This window comes from Pleurodeles waltl, chromosome 2_1 (genome assembly GCF_031143425.1).
Source record: "Pleurodeles waltl isolate 20211129_DDA chromosome 2_1, aPleWal1.hap1.20221129, whole genome shotgun sequence".
NCBI lineage: Eukaryota > Metazoa > Chordata > Amphibia > Caudata > Salamandridae > Pleurodeles > Pleurodeles waltl.
The window spans coordinates 285,130,345-285,150,991 of NC_090438.1; the positions used below are offsets into that span (position 1 = coordinate 285,130,345).

At 42.7% G+C, this 20,647-nt stretch overlaps 1 protein-coding gene across 1 annotated transcript in view; it reads right to left on the reverse strand.

Annotated features, from left to right (window-relative positions):
• SLC9A6 (solute carrier family 9 member A6) overlaps positions 1-20,647 on the reverse strand; it is a 217,620-nt gene that overhangs the window by 92,454 nt on the left and 104,519 nt on the right. Inside the window, exons 2-4 of the mRNA XM_069212484.1 lie at positions 6,095-6,294; positions 5,510-5,587; positions 4,400-4,476 (exon numbers count right to left, since the gene is read on the reverse strand). Coding sequence (XP_069068585.1) covers positions 4,400-4,476; positions 5,510-5,587; positions 6,095-6,294 — 355 coding nt within the window. The remainder of the gene's footprint in view (positions 1-4,399; positions 4,477-5,509; positions 5,588-6,094; positions 6,295-20,647) is intronic.

The window sequence follows — 20,647 nt, forward strand, 5'->3', positions numbered from 1 at the left end:
GTTCGATGAAATGTTGCATTTCATCCCAATGAGCTCTGTCGTATCTTGCCAAAAGTGCCTGTGAATTGGCAATACGCCATTGATTTGCTGCTTGTGCTGCAACCCTTTTCCCCGCAGCATTAAATTTGCGGCTCTCCTTGTCTGGAGGTGGTGCGTCTCCTAAGGTATGAGAGTTGGCTCTCTTACGAGCTGCCCCGACAACTACTGAGTCTGGTGTTAGTTGTGTTGTAATATAGATTGGATCTGTTGGCGGTGGCTTGTATTTTTTCTCCACCCTTGGAGTTATGGCTCTGCCTTTAACTGGATCTTGAAATATTTGTTTTGAATGTCTTAGCATTCCTGGGAGCATGGGAAGGCTTTGGTACTGGCTATGGGTGGAGGATAGGGTGTTAAAGAGAAAGTCATCCTCAATAGGTTCCGAATGTAAGGTGACGTTGTGAAATTCGGCTGCCCTTGCGACCACCTGTGTGTAGGATGTACTGTCCTCAGGTGGTGACGGTTTTGAAGGATAGGAGTCTGGGCTGTTGTCAGACACTGGAGCATCGTAAAGGTCCCATGCATAGGGATCATCCTGACTCATTGTGGTATGAGCTGGTGATTGCATCAGTGGTGGAGTTGTTGCTGGTGATGCATGTGTTGGTGGTGGTGGGGTTGTTTTCCTTGCCACCTTTGCTTGTGGTGGCTTGTCCCCTTGTTGAAAGGCAAGTTTCCTTTTTATCTTGATTGGGGGAAGAGTGGTTATCTTCCCTGTGTCCTCATGAATATGAAGCCTTCTTTGCGTGTAGTCAGGCTCTACAGCTTGAAGCTCCTCTCCAAATCTATGTAATTGGGTGGTTAATCCTTGTTCCTCTGTATAGGAACTAATTTTCAGCTCCGAGGCTGGATGTTTCGGGACCGAAACCTTTTCGGAAGTCTTTTTAGGCTCCGAAGAAACTTTCTTTTGTTTCGGCGAGGTGTCTCGGTGCCGAATCTCTTCGGTGCCGCTGTCTCTGTGCCGAAGTTTCTCGGAGCCGCTGTCTCGGCTCCGAGGTTGCTGTGTGGCGGTATCTCGACCGGAGTCGGATGACTTCGACACCAGCATGCCCTTTTTTGGTGCCTTGGGTCGGTCACCTAGTTTTTGGGTTAAGCCATGGCCTGTTGGCGGTGGCGTCCCCTGGGCTTTTGTGGACTTTTCTTGAGTCCTGATTTTCGACGTCTTACTCACGGTTGTTGCTTCTTCGGCGTCGAGTTCCTCTGAATCCGACTCGTGGATGGAGAAAGCTTCTTCTTCCTCCTCGAACTATTGTTGACCTGTCGGCGTGGACGCCATTTGTAATCTCCTGGCTCTTCGGTCTCTCAGCGTCTTCCTCGACCGAAATGCTCGACAGGCTTCACAAGTATCCTCCTTGTGCTCGGGGGACAAGCACAAGTTACAGACCAGATGCTGATCTGTATACGGATACTTGTTATGGCATTTTGGACAGAAGCGGAATGGAGTCCGTTCCATCAGCCTTGAAGTCGCACGTGGTCGGGCCGACCAGGCCCCGACGGGGGATCGAAATTACCCCGAAGGGCCACCGGAGCTCTTCAAAATTCGGTGTCGATTTGTTCTAACTAACCCGATACCGAACGCAACAATACCGATGTTTTTTTCCGAGATTCTAACTAACTTTCCGACCCGAAACACGGAGCGAAAAGGAACACGTCCGAACCCAATGGCGGAAAAAAAACAATCTAAGATGGAGTCGACGCCCATGCGCAATGGAATCGAAATGGGAGGAGTCCCTCGGTCTCGTGACTCGAAAAGACTTCTTCGAAGAAAAACAACTTGTAACACTCCGAGCCCAACACCAGATGGCGGACTGTGCACAGCATGTGTATCTGCAGCTACACATGCCATCGAACATACAATTACAATTTCACTCCTAAAGGACATAATGTTTTGAGTTGAGTTACTTCCATACACAGTCTCAGCCCGAAACAGCACATGATGAACCACTGTCCGTAGCTGGTTCAGGATATGGCAGTCAGGCTGGTATTTAATTTGCTTAAATTTTACCGTATTGTTAACACTCACTGTAGGCTCCACTGGCTACCTACCTATGGTACAGCGGATTCATTTCAAGGTACATAGTTTGCTGTCATGGGCATGGGGCCTAGTGCATTTGCACAAATGTCCTCTGCCATGCCTCTTCTCACGCCTTTGCCTTAGGGAGGGGGCATTTTAGGTCCTATCTCCAGAGCTGTGGGACCACCTGCCCTTTGCTCTTTCGACAGAATGTGAGCTAGTGAAATTTCAATAAGGATCCTAATCACACTTATATTTTTAGCAGTGTTTGTTGCTTTATTTTCCATTTCTTTCAGTCCTAGCAACAACATGCCATAAACGTGGTATACATTACTCTAATAACTATCTCACTCACTAGCTTGTAAACAAAAAATGGCTTGGAAGAATTGTAAGTGGATTATGGATTTTGAAAAGCAGCTATGTACGTTGTCCAACTATAGACACCTAGTTCCTAAAGGAGCAATCATTTTGAGAGTCCGGCTGCTGCATGCCATAAGAAAACTAAAATAGCCAACAACCTTATTTGAAGCAACTGTCTTTTGCAAGGACACAAGAGGAAAGACCTAAGGAGACTGGTTCTCCAGCCTCCTCCACTGCATTTTTAACATGATTGAAAAATATCAGAACGAAGTAATAAGAAGCAGTGACCCCAGTGAGTAGTAAGGGATGGCTTGCATCATGCTGCCAGTAAATGGGGGTAATAATGCACGAAACAATGACGGCACCCATTTCAAACCAATAACTTGTGTCATTGTTTTTCTTGTCGGAGTAGTGTGGCTGCCACCCTGCCGTGCTCCACTCTAGCCCAATCAATCACACCACGAATTAGGACATCAACCTCTTGTGCAAGATACAATTTCAATTTATTTATTTCATGAATTGGACCTCAAAGAAGGCCCACATGCATAGATAAAACAAAATATCATACAACAATCAAGAAAAAAAGCCTATATAAAGACTGAGTGAAAACATTGATTACCTATAAAATATGATACATTCGCAATACTTCCCACAGAGCATATATGCACAGTCAATTTTACAATACCTTCGGTATATAAAATGCAACAAACCAGAAGAATTAACTTCTATATAAAATAATATTAAAACAGAACCTCGTAAACTCATTTCACGATGTCCTTCCTATAAAGTGTATCATACAGTGCAAAAGAGTGGTACCCTAGGGGGAGCCAATCTTATTACTTTCCCAAACACATGATGCTATTTCCCTCCATAAAGAGCAGATAAAACACACATACTTAAGATCCATAGTAAAAGGTAATCTGTGGAGTGCAAAACAACCAGCCCTCTGCCCATCAACCATAAATTATAAAAACATTATCATGGTCTGCTACGCTGTAAAAACCCCTCTTACTTATTTCACAATAAGATTCGTATAGAGTGCCTCTAAATTACAAAAATAATTCACTTAGGTTAATTCATCTTACAACCACCAATGCATGGAAAACTCAATATAGATTTACACATTTCTAAAAAAAAAACTTTAAAATCCTAAAACAGAATAATTCATTAGGTGGATTATACAATAATTCCAAGGCTTCTCCGGCCAAGTGAATATTAAAATTCAAGTAGAGGGGTTTCAGCCATTTCTTCCTCAATGTAGCTAAAGCGGGACAGATAAATAGTACATGCTTAAGGTTCTGCACCCCCAACTGGCAAAGATCACAGGTGCTCGAGGATCTATCCCATTTGGAGGTTAGATCTCTAAGGCGTTCTATCTAATACAACAGAATGTAAAAGGGCCTCACCCCTTGTAGGAGATTCCAAGCTAAGTATGGTTGAGAGTGTTTAGAAATCGCTGAATTAGTTAATGTGATGAGTCTCCTCTTTAAATGACAGGACTCAAAATCCAGGGAAAAACCTTTGCACCATGTCGCTTCTTTCAAGGTCTTTTTTTAAAATAGTGGACGGTAACAATGGAATAATTTCAGGGTCAAGCTCAAGCAATTTCACATCAAGAATATAGTTTCTAAAGAATTTAGATTTTTCTCTTAGTATGCTAAAAATTTCTATGAACGCTAGGTGTCTTGGGGTGGATTCCACATTGTGTACTAGGCAGTAAGCCCTCCGGACCACAGCCGCAAGACCAAATTCAAGCCTCAAGGCTCCCACTGATGTCGAGTTGTTACAAGAGACCAGATGTTTTAGAAGATGCAAGTTGCAAGATACATACTATTCTGCTGAATACATAGGGGAGAAAAAGTACTATTTAATCGTTACCATTTGTACTGTAAGTAAACTATCCCTGTGAGTCGGGACAATAAAACACAAATGTCAAATCTTTTTAGGAAATCAAATGTGTCTTATTCTGTCTTCAAAACACGCAATACTTACCCTATTATAAAACATGAGGTAAGTGTCCCGAAAAAAGCATAAGCTAGGATGGAGCCAAGGTTTCTGAAGAAATGTCCCTGAAAAAGGTACATTGCATTAGAGGCACAAACAAAAGAGTGTTGCAAAACATATGCACAAATACATTTAAATAGGTTCAGCAACCAGCACATGTAGGATAGAGATACTGTTGAATCTTTAGCTAGTTGTTAGATTGAAGCTACTTTTATTGTTTGTTTGCAATTAACTGCAGGTAGGTTTAACTTTGATATTAATGAGAGATAGGTTTAGGACAATGATTTGTATGGCGAATAATGTACAACTTGACACAAGCCTCAATCTGAATTCAAGTGGGCACAATATTTGGTATCCAATCACATTTGGGGGGGTGACCAACAATATCAAATCATGGTGAAAAAGCATTTATACAGTGCCTAATACATCTAATGTGGCTATGAATCACACCAATATTTTTCGGGTTCCTGAAAAACCTTTCTGAAAGCGTTGTTTAAAGGATTTTGAATGTACTGTATCCAACATTGGAAGGAGAAGTCAGGCAAACTGCCTCCTATTCAATGCCATATTTAAACATGATGCTGCTTACAGTGCCATGCATACCAATGTGTTTGGAATTACAGTTGACTATAAATTCTCATTTTTGCAGTAATCAAGTACTAGAACTTGGCTGACCCTGAAACAAGAGGAGCTTCCACCAGTTCATGACTTCCTAAAGAAAGACATTGCCAACAGAGGAGCCAATGTGCCACGTAATGGTAATAGACAAATCAAGTGGACTGGGTAAGCTTTAGAAAATCAACTAGAGGTTACCGGTCTACAACATTAACAAATCATAAGACACAATACGTACAATTGAGTGCAATATTAACAAACCAACTACAAAGCTAACACCACATTTCAAGACAAAGTATACCAGGGCATAAAGTGAGAGATCTATGAACAACTGGACACGACAAAAATAAACAAAACACAGTTTGGTATATTAGCAAAATACAACTGGGCACAATATTAGCAAATTAAACACATCTGTGCATATCTAGACAACAAAGTAAAATATAGCACAGCATCAGTAAATGCAAAAACCACTGTACTCACTCGTTTTAATCTGTATCCTGCATGAAATATGATAGGTGGCAATAAGATATTGAAGAACACTTCAGGGTTAAATATCACCTGTAAACAAAGAATGTGGCTATATTTACTAATTAATATACATGGTGCTGCACGAAAGATACTCATTGTTTGAGTTTAGAAATGAGTCAATGAATACACAGAAAGAAATATGTTATTGAAACCAGCCTAACCAAAAAGGACAAGGAAGCTAAAGACAAAATGGTTGGTGAGGTGTTCACCATTCTAGTGATGAACGAGAGAGAATTGTAGTATAGGATGTAGAGACAAAGTGGGAATTAAAACAATGAACTAGGACCACAGGAGCAGTGATCAAATCCTCATGTGAAAAGGGCGGATTTTTGACAGTTTTTGAGAGAATGGTGCTTGAAAGTAGCAGGACTCTCTTCAAAAGGGTAGGGATGGGGATTGAAATTTAATTAATGAAGAACTGAGAATGCACAAGTGAAGACAGTAAACCAGCTAATGGGGAGATATGTGCAATGGACTAATGCAACACCTAATCTATAAAAACTATGTTTTGTACTTCATGGATGCAGCAGGACTTACCTTTCTCAGCATTTCATTATCCTGGACATTGTTAAGTTCATTTGAACTGATTACTCCTTTCAGGGTATATTCATAAAACTTTCCACTAACATTAACTAACAGTGTGGCTGGACTTGTCTGGACCTGGCAGCTCAAGGTTACATTGTTGACATCACTGGGAACATGAATTCCATATCGAAGCACCACACCGACCAGGAGACCTGAAGAAAAACAGAAAAGACCACATATTAGAAACATAAAGCCTGCAGCGCCTATGACTACAGGTCTGTCAAAGTACTATCCATTTAGACTTCGCCAATAGAAGCTTCTATAACCTAGACATGAACCGTTGAAAACAATCCTACTAGTAAAACGTACATGATGTACTCAAATAAAAAATATGAGTGCCACAAGGCACATCAACACCCCCTTTATTCCACTTCTGAGTGAGGCAAGGTGTGGAATCACAAGTGACTTAATCAATAGTAAGTCATTCACTGTCTCACACTGTACAGTAACACTGAATTTTCTCTCAGGAGTCTGCTTCAATTGTGAATGAGGTTACTCCTTCCCTCCCCACTCACACCTTTTCTTCCACACAACGTTTTTCCTTTCGGACACCCTTAGTACCTTTTGGCAGATCAAATGTTGAACTTTGGTTTTCTTCCAAAATATAAAGAAAATCAGTTTGGCTATGTGGAAAATGTATGGACCAGAGAAGCTGTGTTTATGTATCAATCATTTGGAGCAAGACGTGCGATTCTTGCAGGTAACCTTTAGATGAAAGAGGAACGAGTTGAACTTTGGACATTTTAGCTGATAATGCATCACAGTCACAACGCTCTTCTTCTGATCTTCCCTGCAAAGCTGCAACTCTAATTCTACTTGATATATTTCCAAATGTATGTATTAGATTGTAAGACTGCTGTTTGTTTCTTGAACCATAATACTGATTATTATTAAGTGCCCTCGGAGGCCTAGTTCACACACTAGAAACCTACAAAAACAAAAAAATTAAATACATTTGAGACTTGGTGCTATGAATGAGTGCATTACGAAGGACTGTCTTGAAGGCTGACAAGCTTTAGAAGATTATATATAGTCTGTGTGGGTAAGTTAAAGATGTCAAAATAAATGGCAATGAGGGCTATTATTATGCTGTGCCTGGAGCAGATGTATGGAAGCAGTCAAAAATAAGGTGAAAATCAAGAAGTTTGCTCTAGCTGTTGGAACCTTGAGCTGCCAGATGGTGGCACGGATCAGACAGTGGGATGGGGTGAAGCAGTGGTGGGAGTTTTTTGTGGAAGCTGTTTCATATGGCTTTGGACAAGGGATAAAGTAGGTTCTGTAGAGCACTTGCGACAAAGTAGTTTTCGTTACGGTTAGGACAAAGATTTTGGGGAATGACTGGCGCTTTAGTTTAGGCATGTCTAATGAAATCTTACCTCTTCGTTTTTAGGGATGTTCTCTCGCTCTACTTCCCAAGCAGACTTCTATTTGAAAAACAGATGGCTTTCTTGAAAGGTGGCTTGTTTCAGGTCAGTTTTAGCTTTGACTAATACTTTCTGGAGATATCAGCATAGCTGAATGATTTTCAAATGGTCAGGTGGAACAGGCTGGTGCAGGTAATTTGGATTATACACCAAACCATGGCCTCATGCATGGTAGTAACCAAGTTTAACGTGGGAAAGGATCAAATGTTTTGTCTATGAGGATCTTAAAGTTAAGGGATGTGTCCTGCACCACTTATTGAACACCCCTCCTTTCCCATTACCCTTGATGTTGGGACCAACAATCAGCTGCACAATCTGCAGCTGACTTTCCTGGGTGCAGTGTAACCAGAAGGCACATTCATCCCACCACAACAGGCCCTGCAGGGACCTGATGCGGCTACTGGATCAATTCACGTATCACCAGCTGTGTGCTGCCGTACAGACGATTCACAAATCTTTGCCAGCTACCTTTCAGGTACTTGAGGCGACCCTTACGAACCCATCCCCGCATATATTGGTCACAAGACTTTATGCAGGAGACTGCGTGTGCCTGGCGGCCATGGGGCAACGATCTGGCAACATCCCTGTACAGTTGCACTCAATCCTGTTCAATTGTGTTCCAATTACAGATTGAGATTGGTACATTTCAAATTCCTACATAGATTATACCGCACCCCAGTAAAGATGCACAGAATGGACTTGATTGAAGATGTGCGCTGTGTACACTGAGCTGTGCCTTGCGCTGACTTTTTTAAACCTTGTGTGGGACTGCCCTGGAGTGCAGCACTTCTGACACACTGTGTTTGACGCTCTTCACTGGGTATACACTTGAGCGCTCACTATGCATTGCACTATTAGGTTATGTAAAGGATGTCCCCTCTAACCCCTGATGTGAACAAACTGACTGCAAACACCAGGTGGCGATGCACTGGTGTTGGCGCCAGACGCAACAGAGAGCTGGACGGCTTCAGGTTGAGGCTTACTGCCAGGAGCCATTGACTGCCTACTAGGAGTTAATGCTAGCGAAATCCCACCCCAAAGATATATGGTCCCTCTTACAATTGTTTCTTAGAGGCCTGGCACGGGAGGGACAACCTGTAGCTGCTTTAGTGCTGGGGCAGAGTAACCAGACAGAACTTCCTACCACTGCAAGTAAGGCTCCTTAGAGAATCAAGTTAGATTGTACTGCGAGGTGACTTCGGACGTGAATCTGAGTGCACAATGTGAAGATCCCGCTGCAGAAATTGTAATTGTTTCCCTTTGCTGGGTGGCTCTCCTTTCCTCCCCTTTCTTTTTCTCCCATTCTTCCCCCCTAGTAGCGCATGTAGACAGCACAGTAAATTCAGAAGCCATGTACTGGAAACATTGTACTAAGAATTTTGAGTACACACTGGATTGTACACCGTTTGGCTTTTGCCTTGCCTGAAAAATTCGATTAAAAAAATAATTTAAAAGTTGAAGGATGCGTTTATGGAAAACTGCAACAATAGCCTACTCAGTTGAGGGGAGGTACAGACGTTGAAATAGAAGCCCTTCATACTGGAATGTTCGCTGATACAAGTCTGAAGCCCCTATTGAGAAGGGCGAGTTTTAATTCAAAGCTGGGTAGTTTTGGAAGAAACCTAAATTTTGGCAGACAATAAGGCCGTAATATATAAGGGTTTGTTGTTACGTACAAGGGATGGGCTGATGCTCATGAGTAGGATTTATGCGTTGAGGACTGGTTGGATTGCAGTGAAATTGGGACACTGGTAGTCAGTCAGTAGACGTATGTTTATTTAGACCATAGTTTTAGAACAATTTCAAAAATCGAATCAAGCACAAATCCAATAAAATAATGAAAATGACCATGAATTTAAAACAGCAAGATCTAGACATATTAAATATACAATCTATGCATTCTAAAACACATCAGTTTCTTAGAAGGGCTCCACTCTAATTGATTAGCTTATCACCATTTGACTGAGGCTGGTTATCCACAGACATAAAAAATCACTTCAAGGCACACGTCACAGCAAAATATCTCATTTCAACCAATAATTTAATATCCTGACCCTACCACTAATATCATATTTTACACAAAATAGACTTTAAAAGATCTTTATTTGGGCTAAAAACCACAGGCAATCCACAAAGACATGCACTGAGTTTCCTTGTACTTTGAAACCACATTGACATATTTTCCCTTCGTTTAGAAGAATCCCCTGATATTACAACTTGATTTAATCCACATCTAAATTCAAGCAGACTGCAGCGCATCTTAATATTCAGCAGTCCCTCTGAATAGGGGAAGGTCTCTCTATTCGTCCATGAGCTTAATAAATGTGACCGGTTGCTTTTTCCCCAGATAAGTGAGATCCAAATCCCTTGAAACCTGCCTTATAACTTTTATTTAACTCTGTCTTACTCACCCTCTTACTGGTCGATGCCCTCTACAACACTTATTTTTAGTTCTCAAGCATGTTTCGATCCTAGCTCTAACTTTGCAGGCCCAATGCAGTTCACTGTCCATTATCTCTTTTTTGCATAACAGAGAGATTTTAGGTCATTCCATACTGTCTATTCTTGACCAAAATGTTATTACCTCTGCCTGTGCTAGGGACGTCCACCGTAGTAGGCCCATTTCCACTGTAACTGCCTGCAACATAAAAAGGGAGGGAGGGGGGAAGAGTAAAGTTTTTAGGCACCTTCCTTCCTCAAGGTCCCAAATCTTTTCACCCCTAATACTGACCACCTTGGCAACATACTAAAACTGGGGCCTTATCATGGCTTGGTAGGCCTTTAACACTGGGCGGCACGAAGGACCCCTGCCCCCCGACCCTCAAACCCCCCATTTCGGTTATCGAATTTCTTTAGACCCCCATACCGTCGTAAGTGCTTTGACTGGTGTCACGACCAAATGATCCTTCCAGCCTAAACTATGGGAGAACCATAAACATTTATATTTAGTGACTCTCTCTATTTTAACCTTCTTAATTACCCAACTCATACTTCCTCTTTGCCTCCCTATCTGGAGCACTATAGTTTTTTACCGGTTTAGTTTTCATTTTGTCCCCCTGCCGAAATCCCCGAAAACATCTAATTTTGTTTGGAGCCCAATTCCTGTCAGATCAAAAACCACTAAGTCATCTGCATACAAAAGACAGCTATTGTATTTACCATTCTTTTTTGGGCTGACCTTATGGAGATCAGCAAGAAGCAGAGAAAACAGTGTTGGTGCTAACACGCAGCTTTGCCTAAGACCATTTCTTATTTTGATTCGCTTTGAAAGTGATCCTTCACTATACAATTCAACTTGGGCCCAACTGGCCCTGTGTAGTTCCTGCAAAATTAAAACCAGATCAACAGGGTTCCCATATTCCTTTAACACACCCCACAACAATAATCAATGGAGTCAAAAGCAGAGCTAAAATTAACAAAACAGCATTTAAACACACTTCCCAGCTCTATGGCTTTCTTTGCAATGGCCCACAGGCAAAAGCAGTGGCCAATCATTGAGCAGTTCCTTAAGACCACCCTGTTCCTGAGGTATAATATTGTTTACTACAGCCCACTCTTTTGACATCCCCAACAAAATTTTTTAGACCTTTCTACTTCCATCCAGCAAATTGATTTGCCGGCACTCCTTTGGTAGGACATGCTTCCCTTTTTTGTAGATAGGTTTAAACACTGCTCCCTTCAAGCTACCCGGGAATCTTCCCAATGAGCGTATCCCCTGAAAAAGGCTATAGAACAGACTGGACCACCATGAAGCCTTTGTTTTTACTATTACTGCCGGTACATTATCAAAGCCGGCGGCTCTTGTGAGCTTTAGCATCTCAATAGTTTTATTAATTATTGACACAGAGAACTTCTCATTCGTCTACCTTTTAACAAGGAATCGAGTAAGGCCCTGGCCAATAGTGGCATTGCTATTATAGATCTCCTCTAAATATTTAATCCATGCAGCTTCGCTCACATGGCCTGATGACTGTCCCTGGGGGTTTCCTGTCCCGCTCTGCACCAACTTTCAAAACTTCTTTAAGTTATTTGTCTCAATGGCCTCCATCATAGCTGCCCAGCACTTTGTGTTTTGTTCCTATTTCTTCCTTGCCACCAGATTTTTCAATTCTTTCTTCAAGCTAAGGAGGCGCAACTCCCCAATTTTATTTCTTAGGTTTCTTAAGTGTCTTTTAAGTTTCCGGGTATTTCTTTTTAATTTTCTACATTCTTTATCGTACCATTCACTCCTGGCGTACTTCATAGATTTATTTTTACTTTGGGTAGAATTAAAAAATGTAAATTCTCTTTTAAGACACGCAACCACCTTCTTTGTTATTTCTTCATAACATACTAAAGGATCCACGGCAGCCTTCCCTGACTTCACTCCTCAAGTGTTGAGCTGGAGAGCCTTCAGTAAGTCTACATGTTTCTCCGACAGTCTCGTTCTTATGCGTTTAGAGCAACCTACCTTTAAAGTTAAGTCCCATGTTTGTCTAGGTACCATACCCATTTTCAATTTTGTACATAACGTGTAATGATCACTCCCCTCCGACTGAAGGACCTCAAATTTCTCAATTAGGGCAAAGGCCTATAGTGGAAACAGAGACAATCAATTGAATAGTTCTGATTGCCGTACAGAAACAATTTCCTAGCAGGGGCATCTTCCAGCATTTGTCACTTTAGACTCACCAAGCCATTTAATAAGAGGAAATCCAACAAGGCAACATCTCTCCCTGATGCCGCATTTGATGGCGCACAAACATGTTGTATAATGAAGGTGGCTAAGCAGTCCTCATATTTCCTATCCACTGTCTCAGAAAGCAATTTGTGATTGAAGTCTTCCATCAGGATTATCAGCTTATCCGGTTACAAAGCAACTAAATTGAGCACATCTTCATTAAAGAATTCAATATTCTCCTTATAGTGAAAGGTACTTTGTGCATGCATATATATATTTTAGAAACAATAATTCATTGCTCTTCTCGATCTCCATTCGCCAATTGCATGCAGCAGGCCAAAATTCACTTGCATCATTTTTTAACCTGCCAAACACCAGAGGCGATTTTGGAGGCTAGTAATGTTAATCTCCTGAGGGCCGACCGGAGACGTTTCCTACTGCCTTCTAATTAAATCCCAGAAAACCGCCTATTTGCAGTGCTCTCTGCACAGCCAAATCTCCAGGAAACATAAAATAGAGCACTGCTTTACTAATTCTTTAAACCCCTGAAACCTCATTACATTGTTCTCCTTGAATACTCAAAGATTAAACAATTTGATGCCGTGCAGAGGTACCCGGCTCTAATCCACAATACTTAGATTTCTCTATTCACCCTCCGACTCTTCCCAATACGGGCAGCAATACCTGTTCTGTCTGAAGCGACTACTCCATACATATATCCTTCCTCCTGGGGCTAAGTGACTTGAATTCTGCCTTCACTATTTTCCTGGATGTGACTGTAGCACGCATAATCCTCATGCAAAACCCTTTTTACTTAATTGGCCTCCAGGCTACCATGGCAATTCAAAACACCCAACCCTTGGTATTTAAACTGTTCCCACACTGTGATCCCCCAAATGTTCCCTCCCTAAAGCTTTAATTCACTTTCTGCTATAAAAAGAGTGTCTCTCACTAGTACAGAATACAGCAAAATATTTGTGACATCCTTGCCCTCCCTATTTAGCAAGAATCAAATATGGGAACAAATCTAACCCCATTGATGTGTACCTTTCTATCCCCTAGGGGTTCCTCCAGTACTTTACTCCCCCTTACTGCCCATCTTCAAGTTTGCTAGGCCTTCTTTATTCTCTTTTTCCCTCTCCTGACTTCTGCCATCCCGATCTTCACGCCAGGCCCAAGAAGGGGAATGCCTCACCTTTTGTTTACAAACTAATTTTGTGAGAAAGGCCTTGTGAGGGATGGACTGCTTACTTTTAGCTTGGGTTCTACCTATTACCTCAGGTGGACTTTTAATTATGGAAGGAGACTGTTGCTTAACACCATGGTCTCTTTTTCCCACCTTGGCATATCACCCCCTGTTCTCCTTTCCTACGATGATTCTTCCTCCATGAGAAACCAAGGCCAGTGCGATAGCCTTAACCATATCGGTTACACCTTCTTTTAATTAACACTGAAACTTTGGAGATATAGTCCGAAGGCTGCCCTTCTACAGTTGGGGCCTTTTCCATAGATTGAATAGTCTCACACTCCTCATGCCCTGCACCTACCTCCCCAACCTGCCCTGCAAAACCCCACATTGCTCGACCAGTCTCACCAACTTGGGCATACGACCATGCAGATATACCTTATGCGACTTCAAAGTTTGAGTTCACAGCCACTGCTTTAAGGATGCCCTGCAGGTTTTTTTTGCATTAGCACCATTACGTCCAGCATCGATGACAAGGGGTATGGGTCAACAGCAAAGTTAGAAGCTAGCATGGGATGGGTATCATCATTCCCTAGGTTCATATGACTTAATGGGGACACCCCCTGCTCACCACCAGTACTGACACCAATAACTTTTTAAGCCTTCGACTGTGATTCTCTGATAACAGACTCTTCCAGATTCAAAGTTGCTTGACCCTACCACCTTGAAACTTCTTCTTAAAGACTTACATCCCCGAACCCCAATTGCAGGCAAGGTGATGAAGACAGTCTTGGCTCCGGCTGACCTATGCCTTGTAACGTAAAAGATCTGGACATAAGTAACTCTGTCTTATTTGCATCTAACAACAACGAGGAGGGGCTCATCGGGGGGAAGATAGATTTCTAATTCTCTTTCTGGGCGGCATGCCTCTACAGTGCTTCCCTGCAAACTCCTTAATAGATTTCGCCAGGGGGATGCCTTTTGAGGTCCATCACAATCCACTACAGAGTCTTTCCCAGCCCTGAACCACTATTCAAAGCACTTCCCAGCATTCCTCAATACAAAACTAGAGGAATTTGGGTTTAACACCACTCTTGCTTTCCTCCCCTTCCTCACTCCACAGGCCCTTGAATCCTTACTGGGAGCCATTTGATCCTGAATGTAGCTTATCCTACACTATTCCCAGTAAACAAAATAAAGTTGTTTTTTTTTACTTACCCGGGTGCTGCCATCACCTCAGAAACTCCACAACAGCAGCTTTTGATCCACAGGCTTTTCCCATGTCCACGAACTCAGTACAACTACTCACCAACTTCACCACTCGGCTGTTATGTAGTTTCCAGCCCAAAGCAACTTTTCCTGTGGATGGCCAAAATCTACACACTAGGAGAAAAACTTCCCCGATCCACCCGCAGCTGCTGTGTGTGTTTGGGGTGGGAAGAGTGGGGTCTGAAACTAGAGCATCAAGAACCTGCACCACAGTCAATCAGTACTATAACAGAGGAATCGGCCACCAAACCGCCATATGCCGCGCTCTGCCATGCTCCCCTGGGTGAGCCGGCGTGGTAGCAGCCACCTCCCCTTGTGCTTCCCCTGACACTCCCCTAAGCACAATATTGAAAGCACCAGCACCATAATGAGCAACCAGTTCTCAGCCAAGGAGCATAAGAGGACGATACTGGTAGCTGTGTATGAGGGTAATAACTCTCACATTGGTTTTACTCTTGGGGTTTGTGCTTCAAAAGAGACTGGCTTACAAAGTATGATGAGAAGGTTACTGTGGGATCTACTGAATGTATTATGTTAATATAAGTAGGGTTGGTCATGCATTATTGGCTGTGACTTCTGAGGCTGGCAGAAGGTGGGAGGTGAAGTAGTGGGTTTCAATCAGAAAGCGAAATATGGTCATCAATGAGTGCACACAGTTAATTGGCATGCCAGTGTCAAAAGCCAAATGGATCACAATTAATATTTTTTCGGCAGCCCACAATTCTCATACTGCTCTAAAGGTGCAGAGGGTTTCTTCCTCTCTCTCAGTACCCCTGCCCACTCTTGCGCACCCCTTCACAAGACGGTGCAGAGGCTTATGAAGTCTTTGGAGAGAGCCAACTGTAAATAGGAGGTGGCAGAACAGACTTGGATAGGGCTGTGACCAGCTTCTTCTGCCCAAGCAGCTGTACTCCAGCACAAGATAGAAAAGGTGTCTGCACAAGTTTGGTGCTCAATTTCTTTGGCAACTCTAGCAAATGAATGGAAGTGAATTTTGCTCCAGCACGGCCAGAGTTATATTTCAGCTCTGGGGTTCCTGCTTCAATCATTTCGCCAGTGTTCAAAGTGCATGCCACAGCTTTCTTTACCAGATATAAGTGCAAAGTAAGAGTAAGTTGTGGAGGGCAGGACAGGAGGGCTTGTGCAAGAGTTGTTGAAGACTGGCTTACATCAGAATTCTTTGGGCAAGTAGCTGCACATCATTCCAAAGTGGCAGAGAGGCAAGTACAGGCTTCTGAGGGAGAATTAAATAGCCAATCCCTTTGTCAAGCGAGAGCAGCTGTACAGTGGCACTGGTCTGGAAGATTCCTGACTCAGTTTCTGTTATGTAGCCCTAGGCGATCTACTGCAGCCAAGAATATAACTCCAGTATTATAAACTTGATGATTCCTTCCAAGAAAATGAAGCACCAGAAAGAACTGGGCCATAACATGGAGGTATAGATGATGGAAATGCCATGCTTCACAGCATTATATTGCAACTATTGGGCTATGCAAAAAGAAGCATTAATCTGAGTGGTACGTAAGCAACAATGAATGTGAAGATGGGGCATGTGTGGTGTCAGAGCACAAAGCTTTCTGTCTGGTGTACCCACACAACAAAGTGATTTATTAGATTAGTAGTTAAGTGTTCACACGTTTACATTGGAAGCTATTACATTGCATGGGACTTTACTTTGCAAGTTAGTTCAAGAATTAGAAATAATTACAACAGCTAAAAGATAAACGTTAACATGAAAAATGTTTGAGGATGAAGTTAAAAAATACACAACAACAGACAAAAAAGGAATAAAAGAACTTTATTTTAAAGAAGTCAATTGTATGTGTGTGTATATATAGATATAATAATTATATAGAGGCTTAGGAGTTCACCAATAAATGGATTAAAAAAGCAGAGTTTAGGAAGGTCCAACCTCCCCCACCTATTAAAGAAACTATATAACAAGACAATATGTTTCTAAAATGGAATAAAATATTACAGATTTATAATTAAATGTATGAAAAAATATAAGTTGGGAGGGTGGAGGTTAAAAACCCTACACTAAAACAAATGCACTTAAAAGTGAAATAAATTAGGAATAAACATATACAAATGTGTATAAGCCCACAGGAATTCTGAAAATCCAACAGGCAGTAGAAATGTTAATTCTATTGGCTCATTACCTACAAAACATTTCTAGGTTCGTGGACACCTTCCTAATTCCTTTTGTCCTGACATTACCATTGTATTTAAGGGACACTACAGATTTCTTCAAGGACATCAACCGTAATCCCTGGCAATACAACTATCTAATGGCTACCAAAGATGTGGTTTTTGAGGCACAAGCCATTAAAATGTTTGAGAGATTCAGACTAAGAGGCTATCCAATAATAGTGCTGGATGATGCATTAAGGAGGGCACAAGAGAAAAATAAAGATAACCTCCTTAAGTATTGTATTAAGCAAAATCTAGTGACAAGGGAGACTGCATCATATACATAATGGATCATAATATGCCCCAGTGTAATGATTTTTTTTAAGGAGATATGAACATTTTGAAGATCGGATAAACATCTCAAGGAGGTTTCATTAGGAACAACCACAAATAACCTACAGAAAAGGTGCATCTTTAGGTGATTTACTCACAACAAGCGACACGTCAAACATAAAATTGAATACATGTGGTTGGCTCAGCAGTGGGCACAATGGTTTTCGTAAAAATTTAAAAAGCAAAGCATACGAGTATGGTGTGAACAAGTCTTTACATGAACTGGAGAATGGGCAGAGAAGAAAAATGAATGACCACATTACAAATGAAACTACATATGTGGCTAATACACTGAAATGCAGTTGTGGCAAAACATATGTTGTAATAAATATATTAAGACTGAGTATGCTTGGCATATTTAATTTACCTGTAACTCCTCCTAGTCAGTCAGGGTTTAGACCCAATTACAGTACTGAGATCGTGCTCCTTAAGTTCAGTGAATACATCAAAGGTACACTAGATGGTCGGGAAGGGTGGTGCTGATAATGTTAGACCTATCAGCAGCCTTTGATACAGTTTCCCATTCCAGTCTCCTAGAGGGTCTGCAGTCTCTTAGCATAGTGGGTCAGGCCCTCAATTGACTCTCCTCTTTCCTTGAGGGATGCAGCCAGCAGTTTTGGATTCCCCCTTATTCATATGAACCTTGGGAGCTATCAGTGGGTGTCCCTCAGGGTTCTGCGCTGAGCGCTACCCTATTTAATGTATATCTTATCCCTTTTGCTCAGCTAGCTGAATCCCTGGAAACCAAAGTCATATCATATACTGACACCCAGTTGTGATAAAGGCAAGGAGCTCCCTGGGAACTTGATTAAAGTTTGTCTAACTGCAGTTTTTCATTGGATGGCAACACATCAGCTTAAGAGTAACGCTGAGAAGACAGAAATTCTCTTTTTTGGTGATATCCCACCTAACAGCTGGCAAACCTTCTGGCCTGAAAATGCCTCTCCTTCTGGCCCACAGGATGGCACTGTGAAGAACTTAGGGGTGAAATTTGACAATCGGTTGTCATATAAGCCACAAATAACATCAGTGGTGGGCACACGTATGGGGTTTTGCACTCACTGAAAGAATTTCAACATCTACTGTCTTTTTCGGTTAAAATAAACCAGTTATTCAGTATATGATAACATCAAGATGGGATTGCGGCAATGTGCTCTATCTCAGGCAGCCAGAATATCTCCTGGAGAGGTTGCAGATGGTGCAAAACACCCCAGCACACCTTCTTTTGAGACTGCATATTTCCTCATACCTGCGGGATTTGCACTGGCTGCCAATCAGGAAAAGAACAGTGTTCAAGGCACTGGTGTTGACGCATGGGGCCCTTTACTAATCTACGGCCAAATATCTGAAAGCCAGGGTCAGCTTTAACTACCCCTCCTGAAATCTGAGATCGGCCAATAAGCTATTGCCAGTGATGCCCAGAGAGCAGAAGACTAGAACAGGTGGCAGACCTGCAACATTTCTAGAGGCTAGTGCCTGGAATTAGCTCCCAGTAGAATTGGGGGCTGTCTCTAGTCAATCAGTCTTTAATAAACAGTTGAAACGCTGACTTGGCTTTTTAATCAGGTTTAAATTGTTATCTTCTCCTGATCTCTAGGTTTGTGTGCCAGAACACTCTGCTGAGTAGCCGTGCAAATCTTGCGTTTAAATTAATTCATTCATTCTTGTATAGTGGTATACCATATACCCAGGGCCTGTAAATTAAAAGCTACTAGTGGACCTGCAATACTGGCTACGCCACCCACAGAAGTAGCCTTTCAAACTTGTCTCAGGCCTGCCACTGCAGTGCCTGCATGCACAGTTTACTGCCACATTGACTTGGCAGCTCAAACTACTTGCCAAGGCCTAAACTCCCTTTTGTACTACACCTAAGTCACCCCTAAGGTAGGCCTAGATAGCTCTAAAGGCAATGTGCTTTGCATGTGAAAGGTAGGACATGTATTTATATGTTTTTTCATGTCCTAGTATTGAACATTTATTTCATTTTCTACTACTGTGAGGACTGCTCATCTCATAGGTTAGAGTTGAGAATTCCCTCATATATTTTTAAATGTAATTTCTGATCTGAAAGGAATATCATGGGCATACTTGGTATGTTTGGAATGGTAGTGAGAAATCCTCCTTACTTGTGTAGGTGGATTTTAAATTTCTATTTTAGAAATTCCACTTTTAGAAAGTGGGCATTTCTTTTCTGTGTTTATAACTCTAGTGTTTTGCAGCCCAACACCAATCCACGTCTAGGGCACAGTGACAGCTACACTTTGTGCATACTTTCCCGACAGCCACAACACAGAACAGGCTGGGTGTGACAGAAGAGGCGCCTGCATATTGATAGTTATTTTGGGCTGGGAAGAGGGAGGGTCATTTACACCTTACATGTTAATAGGCTGTGTCCTGTCCTCATACAATGGGCTGACTGTACGCCCCTACTGATGTCTGGAACCAGAGCTGGGTTGAAAGGGGTTGTGTTACACTTGCAAGGGTCCCTGTGAAGTCACTCCCTGAAAAAATACATTTTGGAGTATAAGTACAGGGGCTCTGACCCTATGATTTTAGAGCACTCTTGTAGGTGGGACGGAACCTCTGTCAGAAGGACTGCTGTGCTGTACCAAATGACTCATCTCAACTGCTCTTCTGTTGTTGTCCTGCTACCTGCTAATGGATGGTATAAAGGACTCACGATTGCTTTTCTGCTTCTTACCCTGCTGCTCCCTTACTTGGACTTCACTGGCCCTGCGGTATAGCTAGGAGGAACCGCCACTACGTGCTTTGGTGAGCTGGGCTACCGCACCGCTAGTGCCCCATCCAAGTGTTCTCCCAGGGCTTGGTGGCCTGCCATGTGTCCTTCTAATGCATGGGGAGCACTGACCATAGCCCCTTGCCTGCTTCGTCAATCACAGAACATGGTAAGCCTATTTTCTTTCTCCCTTTCTCAGGCTGCAAGTAGCGCATGTGGAGTTCTTTATGCTTGCCCGAGGGTGACCCAGACCAGTATGTGTGTGGTGGGCTGTTACATTGTGCCAGCGTGTGTTTAGCACCACAGGAAAGAGTACGACTTCTGAGCCGGCATGCTCACTCCTCACTGTGTAAACACTGGACTTTGCTGCCCCCTCCCCCCCCCGCCACCCCCCACACCCGCTCCCCCTCCCCACCCCACCATACCCCCCCCCCCCCAGCACGGCCCCGCCAACAAAGGAGAAGCCACAATCCGTGCAAGGGAACAGTTTTGCTTTGTCCCAAAGGGGAAGGGCTGCACCGGGACAGACTTAACCTTGAAACAACTCATGCCACACAGCAAGTGCGAGCGTGAGCCGAAGAGCCACTGGCTGCTGCGGGGAGCGTCCCCAAGAAAACCAGGAGTAGCCGTGTGACAACAAGGGCTTTTACACCCATGAACGCTGCACAGGCCATCTGAGGGAGTCATCAGTGGCCTGCAGAGC